Raw genomic sequence first — 18,000 nt, forward strand, 5'->3', positions numbered from 1 at the left:
AATGATGTGATGTTTTCCCCCATCTCAGAAAACATTATCAGCTGATCACCGCGATCATGTAACACCGGCAATACCAGTCAACAAATCAGAACTGAAGTACACAATTTGATCCTATCATTATCATATCTAGTAATAAAAAAAATGTTCATTGTTAATCTGGACTAATGTTTGCAATTTATTATTTTAATTATATTCAAAACCTCATTCAAAAATAATAATAATGTTTACAGTAATTTCAGCGAAATCGTATGCGAGGTGATCGGTAGATCGCACAACTCACCGTTATTTACACCAACCACGGTCAGATTACCGCTATTGACGCCTTGAAACAAACTTTAGTTGCAAGAGAATGGATACACATATCATAAATGCAGTACCATGACTCGCTAAAAGTCATATTTGAGGCAGTTTGACTGTTAAATGTCAACATAATGTTTTCGCAATCGAGATACATGTAGCGTGGGAAGTCCCTACGGTGACTGGTCAAAATCGTTCCATACGTCAAAAACAATCCTGCATACAATCTGTACCAAAGTGCTACGCTTGTGTTTCTTATAATTTTAAGTATATATGGTGGAAGCTGCAACTAAAATAACACAATATTGGAATATATTATTCCTGATAAAATAATAATTTCAGATACAATTTCTTCCCACCATTGCATCAGATTTCTTAAAAGTTGTATCACTGGGTACGTTTTAACTGAATCACCGGTAGATTGGGAGGAAACATGTGCACAACTGATTGCTATTTCTGGCTTAATCTACGAGAAAATACACGTGGTAATCTTAATCTCTGCGTATAAATCAATGCCTTGAGAGCAGGAAATACATTTTAAATGGTAAATCATCATGTCTAGTGATGTTTTATATCAAATTTCATACTTTTATTGACAAGTTTGTTATAGATCTACCTGCTTATTCACCTGAAGGGATATGATGTGTTTCTTTTCTTTTTTAAAAGCGCATATTAATTACTCGATCAATTCTTTTTTTACACAATGAATCATAAATAACTTCTGAAACGTGCTACGTAGATCGTGTTAGGTAGGCAGAGCATGTAAACTGTTTTGTGGTCATCTACCACCTGCAACCCGACCTTCGTTAAACCGCTGATCATCTACAACGCTCATCACTTATTTGGACCCCGAAGGTGGCGTTGTAGTGAGGGATCACTGTATATGCACCACTAAACCTTTCTCCCAACTGTCCCCCACAGACAGGCAGGTCAGCTCTCTATATATGCACCACTAAACTTTTCTCCCAACTGTCTCCCACAGACAGGCAGGTCAGCTCTCTATATATGCACCACTAAACTTTTCTCCCAACTGTCTCCCACAGACAGGCAGGTCAGCTCTCTATATATTTGCATCACTAAACCTTTCTCCCAACTGTCCCCCACTGACAGGCAGGTCAGCTCTCTATATATGCACCACTAAACTTTTCTCCCAACTGTCTCCCACAGACAGGCAGGTCAGCTCTCTATATATGCACCACTAAACTTTTCTCCCAACTGTCTCCCACAGACAGGCAGGTCAGCTCTCTATATATGCACCACTAAACCTTTCTCCCAACTGTCCCCCACTGACAGGTAGGTCAGCTCTCTATATATGCACCACTAAACCTTTCTCCCAACTGTCACCCACTGACAGGCAGGTCAGCTCTCTATATATGCACCACTAAACCTTTCGTACTTGGAGAAAGGGTACAACAAATCCACGTGAGGATTTTGAGAATATGCTTGAACTTCCTACCTGTGCATCGTACAATAAAACACTGCAGGGAGAAAAAACAATGAGGGGCGCACTTGTGTATATCCTCCATATACACCAACCCATGAATGTTATTTTGAAACATGTTTTGTCATGCCCATTTCTGCGCACCTGTTGTGGAGGGTGATCATTTCAAATTGACGATATCTATAGATGTATCTATATATAGATGTATCTATAGACAAACTAATCAGCGTGTACATCAGTTACATTTATATTCACCATAACATCAACATAGGTTCAAATAAAAGATACCGAGAAAGTTGCATATGGCATGTTGATTCATCGTCTACCATTTCCAGGTAATAGGAGCATGCAAGGTCAAGTGGATTAATTAATATGCCAATTATATCGGCAGAGTCACATTGTTATTTCCTATTGCTGGTGATTACTGATACCATGCAGTGATTTGTCTTTATTCTGTTTGTGACACGAGAAATATTTCAGAAGTTTTGTTACGAAAGTTTATCAGCAGAAAACCCTGTCCTTGACATCAGATCCGGTGACCTTTGCACTTGCTGAAATATTGGTATCTGAATTCACGATCTGTGTCCCTCATGGTTTATTCTCCCTGCAGTGTTTTATTGTACGATAAACAACTCCCTCTCTTCATTTATTTCTTAAGTATACACCACCACCCTTTTGTCCATCAGGCATGCCAGCTCTTTATACAAACACCAACATCCTTTTCTTCCATCTTTATCACACAGACAGGCATATCAAACCTGTATAACATATATATGTATATCACATATGTCACCCTGCATCTGTTACTAATATCTTACCGGTTTCTTCCAACTCTCTCCCAATCCTTGATGGTAACGATAATTTCCTCACCTCCAGTCAATCCCACACTTTGGAGGTCAAAGTCAAATGTCTGAAATGGATCACAGTTCATCTTGTTAATGTATTAATGTATGACATGTGTACTGGAACTTACACTAAAAACATGCATGTTTACATGACAATTGCATCAAGCTATCAAAATTGCTTCTATAATTAACTTAGACAAGTTTTGTAACGAGCTTTTTTTCAGATCATGACTGACACTGATCTAAGATTTGAGTCCACATATTCATGCAAAAATCGTGTCTCATGTTTCCAGAGGTAACATTCCTCAGAAATGTACAATGACAAAACCATGACAAAACAATCCTGAATAGTGACCTGTACCTTTGCTAAACAGAACCTCATAAAGCCAATAAATAAAAACCCAATCCTCAACTCATGTGAAGTGCCCTGACAGGATAGTTGTTTATATATACAAACATGCAGATCAGCTCTCTATATACATACACAACTACCCTTGTCTCCCTTAGACAGGCAGATCAGCTCTCTATATACATACACAACTACCCTTGTCTCCAACAGAGAGGCAGGTCAGCTCTCTATATACATACACGACTACCCTTGTCTCCCAACTGTCTCCCACAGACAGGCAGGTCAGCTCTCTATAAACATACACAACTACCCTTGTCTCCCACAGACAGGCAGGTCAGCTCTCTATATATATACACGACTACCCTTGTCTCCCAACTGTCTCCCACAGACAGGCAGGTCAGCTATCTATACATACACGACTACCCTTGTCTCACAACTGTCTCCCACAGACAGGCAGGTCAGCTCTCTATATACATACACGACTACCCTTGTCTCCCACAGACAGGCAGGTCAGCTCTCTATATACATACACGACTACCCTTGTCTCCCAACTCTCTCCCACAGACAGGCAGGTCAGCTCTCTATACATACACGACTACCCTTGTCTCCCACAGACAAGCAGGTCAGCTCTCTATACATACATGACTACCCTTGTCTCCCAACTGTCTCCCACAGACAGGCAGATCTGCTCTCTATATACATACACGACTACCCTTGTCTCCCACAGACAGGCAGGTCAGCTCTCTATATACATACACGACTACCCTTGTCTCCCAACTCTCTCCCACAGACAGGCAGGTCAGCTCTCTATATACATACACGACTACCCTTGTCTCCCAACTCTCTCCCACAGACAGGCAGGTCAGCTCTCTATATACATACACGACTACCCTTGTCTCACAACTGTCTCCCACAGACAGGCAGGTCAGCTCTCTATATACATACACGACTACCCTTGTCTCCCAACTGTCTCCCAGTTACAGGCAGGTCAGCTCTCTATATTCATACACGACTACCCTTGTCTCCCAACTCTCTCCTACAGACAGGCAGGTCAGCTCTCTATACATACATAACTACCCTTGTCTCCTACAGAGAGGCAGGTCAGCTCTCTATATACATACACGACTACCCTTGTCTCCTACAGAGAGGCAGGTCAGCTCTCTATATACATACATGACTACCCTTGTCTCCCAACTGTCTCCCAGTTACAGGCAGGTCAGCTCTCTATATACATACACGACTACCCTTGTCTCCCACAGAGAGGCAGGTCAGCTCTCTATATACATACACGACTACCCTTGTCTCCCAACTCTCTCCCACAGACAGGCAGGTCAGCTCTCTATATACATACACGACTACCCTTGTCTCCCAACTGTCTCCCACAGACAGGCAGGTCAGCTCTCTATATACATACACGACTACCCTTGTCTCCCACAGACAGGCAGGTCAGCTCTCTATATACATACACGACTACCCTTGTCTCACAACTGTCTCCCACAGACAGGCAGGTCAGCTCTCTATATACATACACGACTACCCTTGTCTCCCAACTGTCTCCCACAGACAGGCAGGTCAGCTCTCTACATACATACACAACTACCCTTGTCTCCCAACTGTCTCCCACAGACAGGCAGGTCAGCTATCTATACATACACGACTACCCTTGTCTCCCAACTGTCTCCCACAGACAGGCAGGTCAGCTCTCTATATACATACACGACTACCCTCGTCTTCCAACTCTCTCCCACAGACAGGCAGGTCAGCTCTCTATATACATACACGACTACCCTTGTCTCCCAACTCTCTCCCACAGACAGGCAGGTCAGCTCTCTATATACATACACGACTACCCTTGTCTCCCAACTGTCTCCTACAGACAGGCAGGTCAGCTCTCTATATACATACACGACTACCCTTGTCTCCCAACTCTCTCCCACAGACAGGCAGGTCAGCTCTCTTTACATGCATAACTACCCTTGTCTCCAACAGAGAGGCAGGTCAGCTCTCTATATACATACACGACTACCCTTGTCTCCCACAGACAGGCAGGTCAGCTCTCTCTATATACATACACAACTACCCTTGTCTCCCAACTGTCTCCCACAGACAGGCAGGTCAGCTATCTATACATACACGACTACCCTTGTCTCCCAACTGTCTCCCACAGACAGGCAGATCAGCTCTCTATATACATACACGACTACCCTTGTCTCCCAACTCTCTCCCACAGATAGGCAGGTCAGCTCTCTATACATACATAACTACCCTTGTCTCCAACAGAGAGGCAGGTCAGCTCTCTATATACATACACGACTACCCTTGTCTCCCACAGACAGGCAGGTCAGCTCTCTATATACATACACGACTACCCTTGTCTCCCAACTGTCTCCCACAGACAGGCAGGTCAGCTCTCTATATACATACACGACTACCCTTGTCTCCAACAGAGAGGCAGGTCAGCTCTCTATTAACATACACGACTACCCTTGTCTCCCAACTGTCTCCCACAGACAGGCAGGTCAGCTCTCTATATATATACACGACTACCCTTGTCTCCCAACTGTCTCCCACAGACAGGCAGGTCAGCTCTCTATATATATACACGACTACCCTTGTCTCCCAACTGTCTCCTACAGACAGGCAGGTCAGCTCTCTATATACATACACGACTACCCTTGTCTCCCAACTGTCTCCCACAGACAGGCAGGTCAGCTCTCTATATACATACACGACTACCCTTGTCTCCCAACTCTCTCCCACAGACAGGCAGGTCAGCTCTCTATATACATACACGACTACCCTTGTCTCCCACAGACAGGCAGGTCAGCTCTCTATATACATACACGACTACCCTTGTCTCCCAACTGTCTCCCACAGACAGGCAGGTCAGCTCTCTATATATACACGACTACCCTTGTCTCCCGCAGAGAGGCAGGTCAGCTCTCTATACATACACGACTACCCTTGTCTCCCAACTGTCTCCCACAGAGAGGCAGGTCAGCTCTCTATATACATACACGACTACCCTTGTCTCCCAACTCTCTCCCACAGACAGGCAGGTCAGCTCTCTATATATACACGACTACCCTTGTCTCCCACAGAGAGGCAGGTCAGCTCTCTATACATACACGACTACCCTTGTCTCCCAACTGTCTCCCACAGACAGGCAGGTCAGCTCTCTATATACATACACGACTACCCTTGTCTCCCAACTGTCTCCCACAGACAGGCAGGTCAGCTCTCTATATATACACGACTACCCTTGTCTCCCAACTGTCTCCTACAGACAGGCAGGTCAGCTCTCTATATACATACACGACTACCCTTGTCTCCCAACTGTCTCCCACAGACAGGCAGGTCAGCTCTCTATATATACACGACTACTCTTGTCTCTGACAGGCAGGTCAGCTCTCTATATATGCACCAGATATTCAATCTGTATTTTCCAAGAAAAGAGATCGCCTGCTGAACTGAAATCCCTACAATACCTCAAATAATTCTGTTACCCATGAGCTAAACATGCATGGACATCAGTTGTCAAAGACAACAACACAGGGTTTCTTGGCCTTAAACACATATCCAATGTAATGTTAATTATACCCATAGCACAGCCAGACAACAAGACATTCCCATCTACAGTACAGGGTTATCATTCAACAGGATGTTGTGTTGTATCTGTCATATCAGCCCCCACACTGATGTTCAGAGATAATGATGACAACACAACACCTGTACAGACTTCTGTACCAGGTACACCCACCCAGCAACTACTTCACACAGATAACCATGACAGCAAACCATCATAATCAACAGTATATAACAACTAAAGCCTCTCATGTGTTGCTAATTCAGAAATAGCTTTGGTGATATGAACCAACTGATTTGTGTTTGCACGCCACCCCACCCCACACAGGAAATACCATGTCAACGAATCCATAGTGGGGCATACATCAGTCAGTCCTGGACACTGAATGGATGGGGTGGAGAGGGTATGACATCAGAGTGGAGCTTACATCAGTCAGTCCTGGACACTGAAGGGATGGGGTGGAGAGGGTATGACATCAGAGTGGAGCTTACATCAGTCAGTCCTGGACACTGAAGGGATGGGGTGGAGAGGGTATGACATCAGAGTGGAGCTTACATCAGTCAGTCCTGGACACTGAAGGGATGGGGTGGAGAGGGTATGACATCAGAGTGGAGCTTACATCAGTCAGTCCTGGACACTGAAGGGATGGGGTGGAGAGGGTATGACATCAGAGTGGAGCTTACATCAGTCAGTCCTGGACACTGAAGGGATGGGGTGGAGAGGGTATGACATCAGAGTGGAGCATACATCAGTCAGTCCTGGACACTGAATCGATGGGGTGGAGAGGGTATGACATCAGAGTGGAGCTTACATCAGTCAGTCCTGGACACTATAGGGATGGGGTGGAGAGGGTATGACATCAGAGTGGAGCTTACATCAATCAGTCCTGGACACTGAATGGATGGGGTGGAGAGGGTATGACATCAGAGTGGAGCTTACATCAGTCAGTCCTGGACACTGAATGGATGGGGTGGAGAGGGTATGACATCAGAGTGGAGCTTACATCAGTCAGTCCTGGACACTATAGGGATGGGGTGGAGAGGGTATTACATCAGAGTGGAGCTTACATCAGTCAGTCCTGGACACTGAAGGGATGGGGTGGAGAGGGTATGACATCAGAGTGGAGCTTACATCAGTCAGTCCTGGACACTGAAGGGATGGGTTGGAGAGGGTATGACATCAGAGTGGAGCTTACATCAGTCAGTCCTGGACACTGAAGGGATGGGGTGGAGAGGGTATGACATCAGAGTGGAGCTTACATCAGTCAGTCCTGGACACTGAAGGGATGGGTTGGAGAGGGTATGACATCAGAGTGGAGCTTACATCAGTCAGTCCTGGACACTGAAGGGATGGGGTGGAGAGGGTATGACGTCAGAGTGGAGCTTACATCAGTCAGTCCTGGACACTGAATGGATGGGGTGGAGAGGGTATGACATCAGAGTGGAGCTTACATCAATCAGTCCTGGACACTGAATGGATCGGGTGGAGAGGGTATGACATCAGAGTGGAGCTTACATCAGTCAGTCCTGGACACTGAATGGATGGGGTGGAGAGGGTATGACATCAGAGTGGAGCTTACATCAGTCAGTCCAGGACACTGAATCGATGGGGTGGATAGGGTATGACATCAGAGTGGAGCTTACATCAGTCAGTCCAGGACACTGAAGGGATGGGGTGGAGAGGGTATGACATCAGAGTGGAGCTTACATCAGTCAGTCCAGGACACTGAAGGGATGGGGTGGAGAGGGTATGACATCAGAGTGGAGCTTACATCAGTCAGTCCTGGACACTGAAGGGATGGGGTGGGTATGACATCAGAGTGGAGCTTACATCAGTCAGTCCTGGACACTGAATGGATGGGGTGGAGAGGGTATGACATCAGAGTGGAGCTTACATCAGTCAGTCCTGGACACTGAAGGGATGGGGTGGGTATGACATCAGAGTGGAGCTTACATCAGTCAGTCCAGGACAGTGAAGGGATGGGGTGGGTATGACATCAGAGTGGAGCTTACATCAGTCAGTCCTGGACACTGAAGGGATGGGGTGGGTATGACATCAGAGTGGAGCTTACATCAGTCAGTCCTGGACACTATAGGGATGGGGTGGGTATGACATCAGAGTGGAGCTTACATCAGTCAGTCGAGGACACTGAAGGGATAGGGTGGGTATGACATCAGAGTGGAGCTTACATCAGTCAGTCCTGGACACTGAATGGATGGGGTGGAGAGGGTATGACATCAGAGTGGAGCTTACATCAGTCAGTCCTGGACACTGAAGGGATGGGGTGGGTATGACATCAGAGTGGAGCTTACATCAGTCAGTCCAGGACACTGAAGGGATGGGGTGGGTATGACATCAGAGTGGAGCTTACATCAGTCAGTCCAGGACACTGAAGGGATGGGGTGGGTATGACATCAGAGTGGAGCTTACATCAGTCAGTCCTGGACACTGAAGGGAATGGGTGGAGTGGGTATGACATCAGAGTGGAGGTTACATCAGTCAGTCATCGACACTATAGGGATGGGGTGGAGTGGGTATGAAATCAGAGTGGAGCTTACATCAGTCAGTCGAGGACACTGAAGGGATGGGGTGGGTATGACATCAGAGTGGAGCTTACATCAGTCAGTCCTGGACACTGAAGGGATGGGGTGGAGTGGGTATGACATCAGAGTGGAGCTTACATCAGTCAGTCCAGGACACTGAAGGGATGGGGTGGAGTTGGTATGACATCAGAGTGGAGCTTACATCAGTCAGTCCTCGACACTATAGGGATGGGGTGGAGTGGGTATGACATCAGAATGGAGCTTACATCAGTCAGTCGAGGACACTGAAGGGATGGGGTGGAGTGGGTATGACATCAGAGTGGAGCTTACATCAGTCAGTCCTGGACACTGAAGGGATGGGGTGGAGTGGGTATGACATCAGAGTGGAGCTTACATCAGTCAGTCCTGGACACTGAAGGGATGGGGTGGAGTGTGTATGACAACAGAGTGGAGCTTACATCAGTCAGTCCTGGACACTGAAGGGATGGGGTGGAGTGGGTATGACATCAGAGTAGAGCTTACATCAGTCAGTCCTGGACACTGAAGGGATGGGGTGGGTATGACATCAATGTGGAGCTTACATCAGTCAGTCCTGGACACTGAAGGGATGGGGTGGGTATGACATCAGAGTGGAGCTTACATCAGTCAGTCATCGACACTATAGGGATGGGGTGGAGTGGGTATGACATCAGAGTGGAGCTTACATCAGTCAGTCGAGGACACTGAAGGGATGGGGTGGAGTGGGTATGACAGCAGAGTGGAGCTTACATCAGTCAGTCGAGGACACTGAAGGGATGGGGTGGAGTGGGTATGACAACAGAGTGGAGCTTACATCAGTCAGTCCTGGACACTGAAGGGATGGGGTGGAGAGGGTATGACATCAGAGTGGAGCTTACATCAGTCAGTCCTGGACACTGAAGGGATGGGGTGGGTATGACATCAGAGTGGAGCATACATCAGTCAGTCCTGGACACTGAAGGGATAAGGTGGAGTGGGTATGACATCAGAGTGGAGCTTACATCAGTCAGTCCTCGACACTGAAGGGATGGGGTGGGTATGAAATCAGAGTGGAGCTTACATCAGTCAGCCCTGGACACTGAAAGGATGGGGTGGGTATGACATCAATGTGGAGCTTACATCAGTCAGTCTTGGACACTGAAGGGATGGGGTGGGTATGACATCAGAGTGGAGCTTACATCAGTCAGTCCAGGACACTGAAGGGATGGGGTGGAGTGGGTATGACATCAGAGTGGAGCTTACATCAGTCAGTCCTCGACACTGAAGGGATGGGGTGGGTATGACATCAGAGTGGAGCTTACATCAGTCAGTCGAGGACACTGAAGGGATGGGGTGGAGTGGGTATGACATCAGAGTGGAGCTTACATCAGTCAGTCCTGGACACTGAAGGGATGGGGTGGAGTGGGTATGACATCAGAGTGGAGCTTACATCAGTCAGTCCTGGACACTGAAGGGATGGGGTGGAGTGTGTATGACAACAGAGTGGAGCTTACATCAGTCAGTCCTGGACACTGAAGGGATGGGGTGGAGTGGGTATGACATCAGAGTAGAGCTTACATAAGTCAGTCCTGGACACTGAAGGGATGGGGTGGGTATGACATCAATGTGGAGCTTACATCAGTCAGTCCTGGACACTGAAGGGATTGGGTGGGTATGACATCAGAGTGGAGCTTACATCAGTCAGTCATCGACACTATAGGGATGGGGTGGAGTGGGTATGACATCAGAGTGGAGCTTACATCAGTCAGTCGAGGACACTGAAGGGATGGGGTGGAGTGGGTATGACAGCAGAGTGGAGCTTACATCAGTCAGTCGAGGACACTGAAGGGATGGGGTGGAGTGGGTATGACAACAGAGTGGAGCTTACATCAGTCAGTCCTGGACACTGAAGGGATGGGGTGGAGTGTGTATGACATCAGAGTGGAGCTTACATCAGTCAGTCCTGGACACTGAAGGGATGGGGTGGAGTGGGTATGACATCAGAGTGGAGCTTACATCAGTCAGTCCTCGACACTGAAGGGATGGGGTGGGTATGACATCAGAGTGGAGCATACATCAGTCAGTCCTGGACACTGAAGGGATGGGGTGGAGTGGGTATGACATCAGAGTGGAGCTTACATCAGTCAGTCCTCGACACTGAAGGGATGGGGTGGGTATGACATCAGAGTGGAGCTTACATCAGTCAGCCCTGGACACTGAAAGGATGGGGTGGGTATGACATCAATGTGGAGCTTACATCAGTCAGTCCTGGACACTGAAGGGATGGGGTGGGTATGACATCAGAGTGGAGCTTACATCAGTCAGTCCAGGACACTGAAGGGATGGGGTGGAGTGGGTATGACATCAGAGTGGAGCTTACATCAGTCAGTCCTCGACACTGAAGGGATGGGGTGGGTATGACATTAGAGTGGAGCTTACATCAGTCAGTCCTCGACACTGAATGGATGGGGTGGAGAGGGTATGACATCACAGTGGAGCTTACATCAGTCAGTCCTGGACACTGAAGGGATGGGTTGGAGAGGGTATGACATCAGAGTGGAGCTTACATCAGTCAGTCCTGGACACTGAAGGGATGGGGTGGAGAGGGTATGACATCAGAGTGGAGCTTACATCAGTCAGTCCTGGACACTGAAGGGATGGGTTGGAGAGGGTATGACATCAGAGTGGAGCTTACATCAGTCAGTCCTGGACACTGAAGGGATGGGGTGGAGAGGGTATGACGTCAGAGTGGAGCTTACATCAGTCAGTCCTGGACACTGAATGGATGGGGTGGAGAGGGTATGACATCAGAGTGGAGCTTACATCAATCAGTCCTGGACACTGAATGGATGGGGTGGAGAGGGTATGACATCAGAGTGGAGCTTACATCAGTCAGTCCTGGACACTAAATGGATGGGGTGGAGAGGGTATGACATCAGAGTGGAGCTTACATCAGTCAGTCCAGGACACTGAATCGATGGGGTGGATAGGGTATGACATCAGAGTGGAGCTTACATCAGTCAGTCCTGGACACTGAAGGGATGGGGTGGAGAGGGTATGACATCAAAGTGGAGCATACATCAGTCGGACCTGGACACTGAATGGATGGGGTGGAGATGGTATGACATCAGAGTGGAGCTTACATCAGTCAGTCCAGGACACTGAAGGGATGGGGTGGAGAGGGTATGACATCAGAGTGGAGCTTACATCAGTCAGTCCAGGACACTGAAGGGATGGGGTGGAGAGGGTATGACATCAGAGTGGAGCTTACATCAGTCAGTCCTGGACACTGAAGGGATGGGGTGGGTATGACATCAGAGTGGAGCTTACATCAGTCAGTCCTGGACACTGAAGGGATGGGGTGGAGTGGGTATGACATCAGAGTGGAGCTTACATCAGTCAGTCCAGGACACTGAAGGGATGGGGTGGAGTTGGTATGACATCAGAGTGGAGCTTACATCAGTCAGTCCTCGACACTATAGGGATGGGGTGGAGTGGGTATGACATCAGAATGGAGCTTACATCAGTCAGTCGAGGACACTGAAGGGATGGGGCGGAGTGGGTATGACATCAGAGTGGAGCTTACATCAGTCAGTCCTGGACACTGAAGGGATGGGGTGGAGAGGGTATGACATCAGAGTGGAGCTTACATCAGTCAGTCCTGGACACTGAAGGGATGGGGTGGGTATGACATCAGAGTGGAGCTTACATCAGTCAGTCCAGGACACTGAAGGGATGGGGTGGGTATGACATCAGAGTGGAGCTTACATCAGTCAGTCCTGGACACTGAAGGGATGGGGTGGGTATGACATCAGAGTGGAGCTTACATCAGTCAGTCCTGGACACTATAGGGATGGGGTGGGTATGACATCAGAGTGGAGCTTACATCAGTCAGTCCTGGACACTGAAGGGATGGGGTGGGTATGACATCAGAGTGGAGCTTACATCAGTCAGTCCAGGACACTGAAGGGATGGGGTGGGTATGACATCAGAGTGGAGCTTACATCAGTCAGTCCTGGACACTGAAGGGATGGGGTGGAGAGGGTATGACATCAGAGTGGAGCTTACATCAATCAGTCCTGGACACTGAATGGATCGGGTGGGTATGACATCAGAGTGGAGCTTACATCAGTCAGTCCTGGACACTGAATGGATGGGGTGGAGAGGGTATGACATCAGAGTGGAGCTTACATCAGTCAGTCCTGGACACTGAAGGGATGGGGTGGGTATGACATCAGAGTGGAGCTTACATCAGTCAGTCCAGGACACTGAAGGGATGGGGTGGGTATGACATCAGAGTGGAGCTTACATCAGTCAGTCCTGGACACTGAAGGGAATGGGTGGAATGGGTATGACATCAGAGTGGAGGTTACATCAGTCAGTCATCGACACTATAGGGATGGGGTGGAGTGGGTATGAAATCAGAGTGGAGCTTACATCAGTCAGTCCTGGACACTGAAGGGATGGGGTGGGTATGACATCAGAGTGGAGCTTACATCAGTCAGTCCTGGACACTGAAGGGATGGGGTGGAGTGGGTATGACATCAGAGTGGAGCTTACATCAGTCAGTCCAGGACACTGAAGGGATGGGGTGGAGTTGGTATGACATCAGAGTGGAGCTTACATCAGTCAGTCCTCGACACTATAGGGATGGGGTGGAGTGGGTATGACATCAGAATGGAGCTTACATCAGTCAGTCGAGGACACTGAAGGGATGGGGTGGAGTGGGTATGACATCAGAGTGGAGCTTACATCAGTCAGTCCTGGACACTGAAGGGATGGGGTGGAGTGGGTATGACATCAGAGTGGAGCTTACATCAGTCAGTCCTGGACACTGAAGGGATGGGGTGGAGTGTGTATGACAACAGAGTGGAGCTTACATCAGTCAGTCCTGGACACTGAAGGGATGGGGTGGAGTGGGTATGACATCAGAGTAGAGCTTACATCAGTCAGTCCTGGACACTGAAGGGATGGGGTGGGTATGACATCAGAGTGGAGCTTACATCAGTCAGTCCAGGACACTGAAGGGATGGGGTGGGTATGACATCAGAGTGGAGCTTACATCAGTCAGTCCTCGACACTGAAGGGATGGGGTGGAGTGGGTATGACATCAGAGTGGAGCTTACATCAGTCAGTCGAGGACACTGAAGGGATGGGGTGGAGTGGGTATGACATCAGAGTGGAGCTTACATCAGTCAGTCCTCGACACTGAAGGGATGGGGTGGAGTGTGTATGACATCAGAGTGGAGCTTACATCAGTCAGTCCTGGACACTGAAGGGATGGGGTGGAGTGGGTATGACATCAGAGTGGAGCTTACATCAGTCAGTCCATGACACTGAAGGGATGGGGTGGGTATGACATCAGAGTGGAGCATACATCAGTCAGTCCTGGACACTGAAGGGATGGGGTGGAGTGGGTATGACATCAGAGTGGAGCTTACATCAGTCAGTCCTCGACACTGAAGGGATGGGGTGGGTATGACATCAGAGTGGAGCTTACATCAGTCAGCCCTGGACACTGAAAGGATGGGGTGGGTATGACATCAATGTGGAGCTTACATCAGTCAGTCTTGGACACTGAAGGGATGGGGTGGGTATGACATCAGAGTGGAGCTTACATCAGTCAGTCCTGGACACTGAAGGGATCGGGTGGGTATGACATCAGCATGGAGCTTACATCAGTCAGTCCTGGACACTGAAGGGATGGGGTGGAGTGGGTATGACATCAGAGTAGAGCTTACATCAGTCAGTCCTGGACACTGAAGGGATGGGGTGGGTATGACATCAGAGTGGAGCATACATCAGTCAGTCCTGGACACTGAGTGAGTGAGTGAGTATGGTTTTACGCCGCTTTTAGCAATATTCCAGCAATATCACGGCGGGGGACACCAGAAATGGGCTTCACACATTGTACCCATGTCGGGATTCGAACCCGGGTCTTCGGCGTGACGAGCGAACGCTTTAACCACTAGGCTACCCGACCGCCCCTTCCTGGACACTGAAGGGATGGGGTGGGTATAACATGAGAGTGGAGCTTACATCAGTCAGTCCAGGACACTGAAGGGATGGGGTGGGTATGACATCAGAGTGGAGCTTACATCAGTCAGTCCTGGACACTGAAGGGAATGGGTGGAGTGGGTATGACATCAGAGTGGAGGTTACATCAGTCAGTCCTCGACACTATAGGGATGGGGTGGAGTGGGTATGAAATCAGAGTGGAGCTTACATCAGTCAGTTTTGGACACTGAAGGGATGGGGTGGGTATGACATCAGAGTGGAGCTTACATCAGTCAGTCCTGAACACTGAAGGGATGGGGTGGGTATGACATCAGAGTGGAGCTTACATCAGTCAGTCCAGGACACTGAAGGGATGGGGTGGAGAGGGTATGACATCAGAGTGGAGCTTACATCAGTCAGTCCAGGACACTGAAGGGATGGGGTGGGTATGACATCAGAGTGGAGCTTACATCAGTCAGTCCTGGACACTGAAGGGAATGGGTGGAGTGGGTATGACATCAGAGTGGAGGTTACATCAGTCAGTCATCGACACTATAGGGATGGGGTGGAGTGGGTATGAAATCAGAGTGGAGCTTACATCAGTCAGTCCTGGACACTGAAGGGATGGGGTGGGTATGACATCAGAGTGGAGCTTACATCAGTCAGTCCTGGACACTGAAGGGATGGGGTGGAGTGGGTATGACATCAGAGTGGAGCTTACATCAGTCAGTCCAGGACACTGAAGGGATGGGGTGGGTATGACATCAGAGTGGAGCTTACATCAGTCAGTCCTGGACACTGAAGGGATGGGGTGGAGAGGGTATGACATCAGAGTGGAGCTTACATCAATCAGTCCTGGACACTGAATGGATCGGGTGGGTATGACATCAGAGTGGAGCTTACATCAGTCAGTCCTGGACACTGAATGGATGGGGTGGAGAGGGTATGACATCAGAGTGGAGCTTACATCAGTCAGTCCTGGACACTGAAGGGATGGGGTGGGTATGACATCAGAGTGGAGCTTACATCAGTCAGTCCAGGACACTGAAGGGATGGGGTGGGTATGACATCAGAGTGGAGCTTACATCAGTCAGTCCTGGACACTGAAGGGAATGGGTGGAGTGGGTATGACATCAGAGTGGAGGTTACATCAGTCAGTCATCGACACTATAGGGATGGGGTGGAGTGGGTATGAAATCAGAGTGGAGCTTACATCAGTCAGTCCTGGACACTGAAGGGATGGGGTGGGTATGACATCAGAGTGGAGCTTACATCAGTCAGTCCTGGACACTGAAGGGATGGGGTGGAGTGGGTATGACATCAGAGTGGAGCTTACATCAGTCAGTCCAGGACACTGAAGGGATGGGGTGGAGTTGGTATGACATCAGAGTGGAGCTTACATCAGTCAGTCCTCGACACTATAGGGATGGGGTGGAGTGGGTATGACATCAGAATGGAGCTTACATCAGTCAGTCGAGGACACTGAAGGGATGGGGTGGAGTGGGTATGACATCAGAGTGGAGCTTACATCAGTCAGTCCTGGACACTGAAGGGATGGGGTGGAGTGGGTATGACATCAGAGTGGAGCTTACATCAGTCAGTCCTGGACACTGAAGGGATGGGGTGGAGTGTGTATGACAACAGAGTGGAGCTTACATCAGTCAGTCCTGGACACTGAAGGGATGGGGTGGAGTGGGTATGACATCAGAGTAGAGCTTACATCAGTCAGTCCTGGACACTGAAGGGATGGGGTGGGTATGACATCAGAGTGGAGCTTACATCAGTCAGTCCAGGACACTGAAGGGATGGGGTGGGTATGACATCAGAGTGGAGCTTACATCAGTCAGTCCTCGACACTGAAGGGATGGGGTGGAGTGGGTATGACATCAGAGTGGAGCTTACATCAGTCAGTCGAGGACACTGAAGGGATGGGGTGGAGTGGGTATGACATCAGAGTGGAGCTTACATCAGTCAGTCCTCGACACTGAAGGGATGGGGTGGAGTGTGTATGACATCAGAGTGGAGCTTACATCAGTCAGTCCTGGACACTGAAGGGATGGGGTGGAGTGGGTATGACATCAGAGTGGAGCTTACATCAGTCAGTCCATGACACTGAAGGGATGGGGTGGGTATGACATCAGAGTGGAGCATACATCAGTCAGTCCTGGACACTGAAGGGATGGGGTGGAGTGGGTATGACATCAGAGTGGAGCTTACATCAGTCAGTCCTCGACACTGAAGGGATGGGGTGGGTATGACATCAGAGTGGAGCTTACATCAGTCAGCCCTGGACACTGAAAGGATGGGGTGGGTATGACATCAATGTGGAGCTTACATCAGTCAGTCTTGGACACTGAAGGGATGGGGTGGGTATGACATCAGAGTGGAGCTTACATCAGTCAGTCCTGGACACTGAAGGGATCGGGTGGGTATGACATCAGCATGGAGCTTACATCAGTCAGTCCTGGACACTGAAGGGATGGGGTGGAGTGGGTATGACATCAGAGTAGAGCTTACATCAGTCAGTCCTGGACACTGAAGGGATGGGGTGGGTATGACATCAGAGTGGAGCATACATCAGTCAGTCCTGGACACTGAGTGAGTGAGTGAGTATGGTTTTACGCCGCTTTTAGCAATATTCCAGCAATATCACGGCGGGGGACACCAGAAATGGGCTTCACACATTGTACCCATGTCGGGATTCGAACCCGGGTCTTCGGCGTGACGAGCGAACGCTTTAACCACTAGGCTACCCGACCGCCCCTTCCTGGACACTGAAGGGATGGGGTGGGTATAACATGAGAGTGGAGCTTACATCAGTCAGTCCAGGACACTGAAGGGATGGGGTGGGTATGACATCAGAGTGGAGCTTACATCAGTCAGTCCTGGACACTGAAGGGAATGGGTGGAGTGGGTATGACATCAGAGTGGAGGTTACATCAGTC

The 18,000-nt window shown here is 48.9% G+C and overlaps 1 protein-coding gene across 11 annotated transcripts in view; it reads right to left on the reverse strand.

Annotated features, from left to right (window-relative positions):
* The window catches only part of LOC124115927 (myoferlin-like), a 216,219-nt gene that overhangs the window by 179,050 nt on the left and 19,169 nt on the right, over positions 1–18,000 (reverse strand). For all 11 annotated transcript variants that reach the window (XM_048393448.1, XM_048393447.1, XM_048393446.1 and 8 more), the window contains exon 3: positions 2,557–2,648. In XM_048393448.1, coding sequence (XP_048249405.1) covers positions 2,557–2,648 — 92 coding nt within the window. The remainder of the gene's footprint in view (positions 1–2,556; positions 2,649–18,000) is intronic.

Source organism: Haliotis rufescens, unplaced genomic scaffold, assembly GCF_023055435.1.
Source record: "Haliotis rufescens isolate VD_foot unplaced genomic scaffold, xgHalRufe1.0.p SCAF_12, whole genome shotgun sequence".
NCBI classification, from domain to species: Eukaryota; Metazoa; Mollusca; class Gastropoda; order Lepetellida; family Haliotidae; genus Haliotis; species Haliotis rufescens.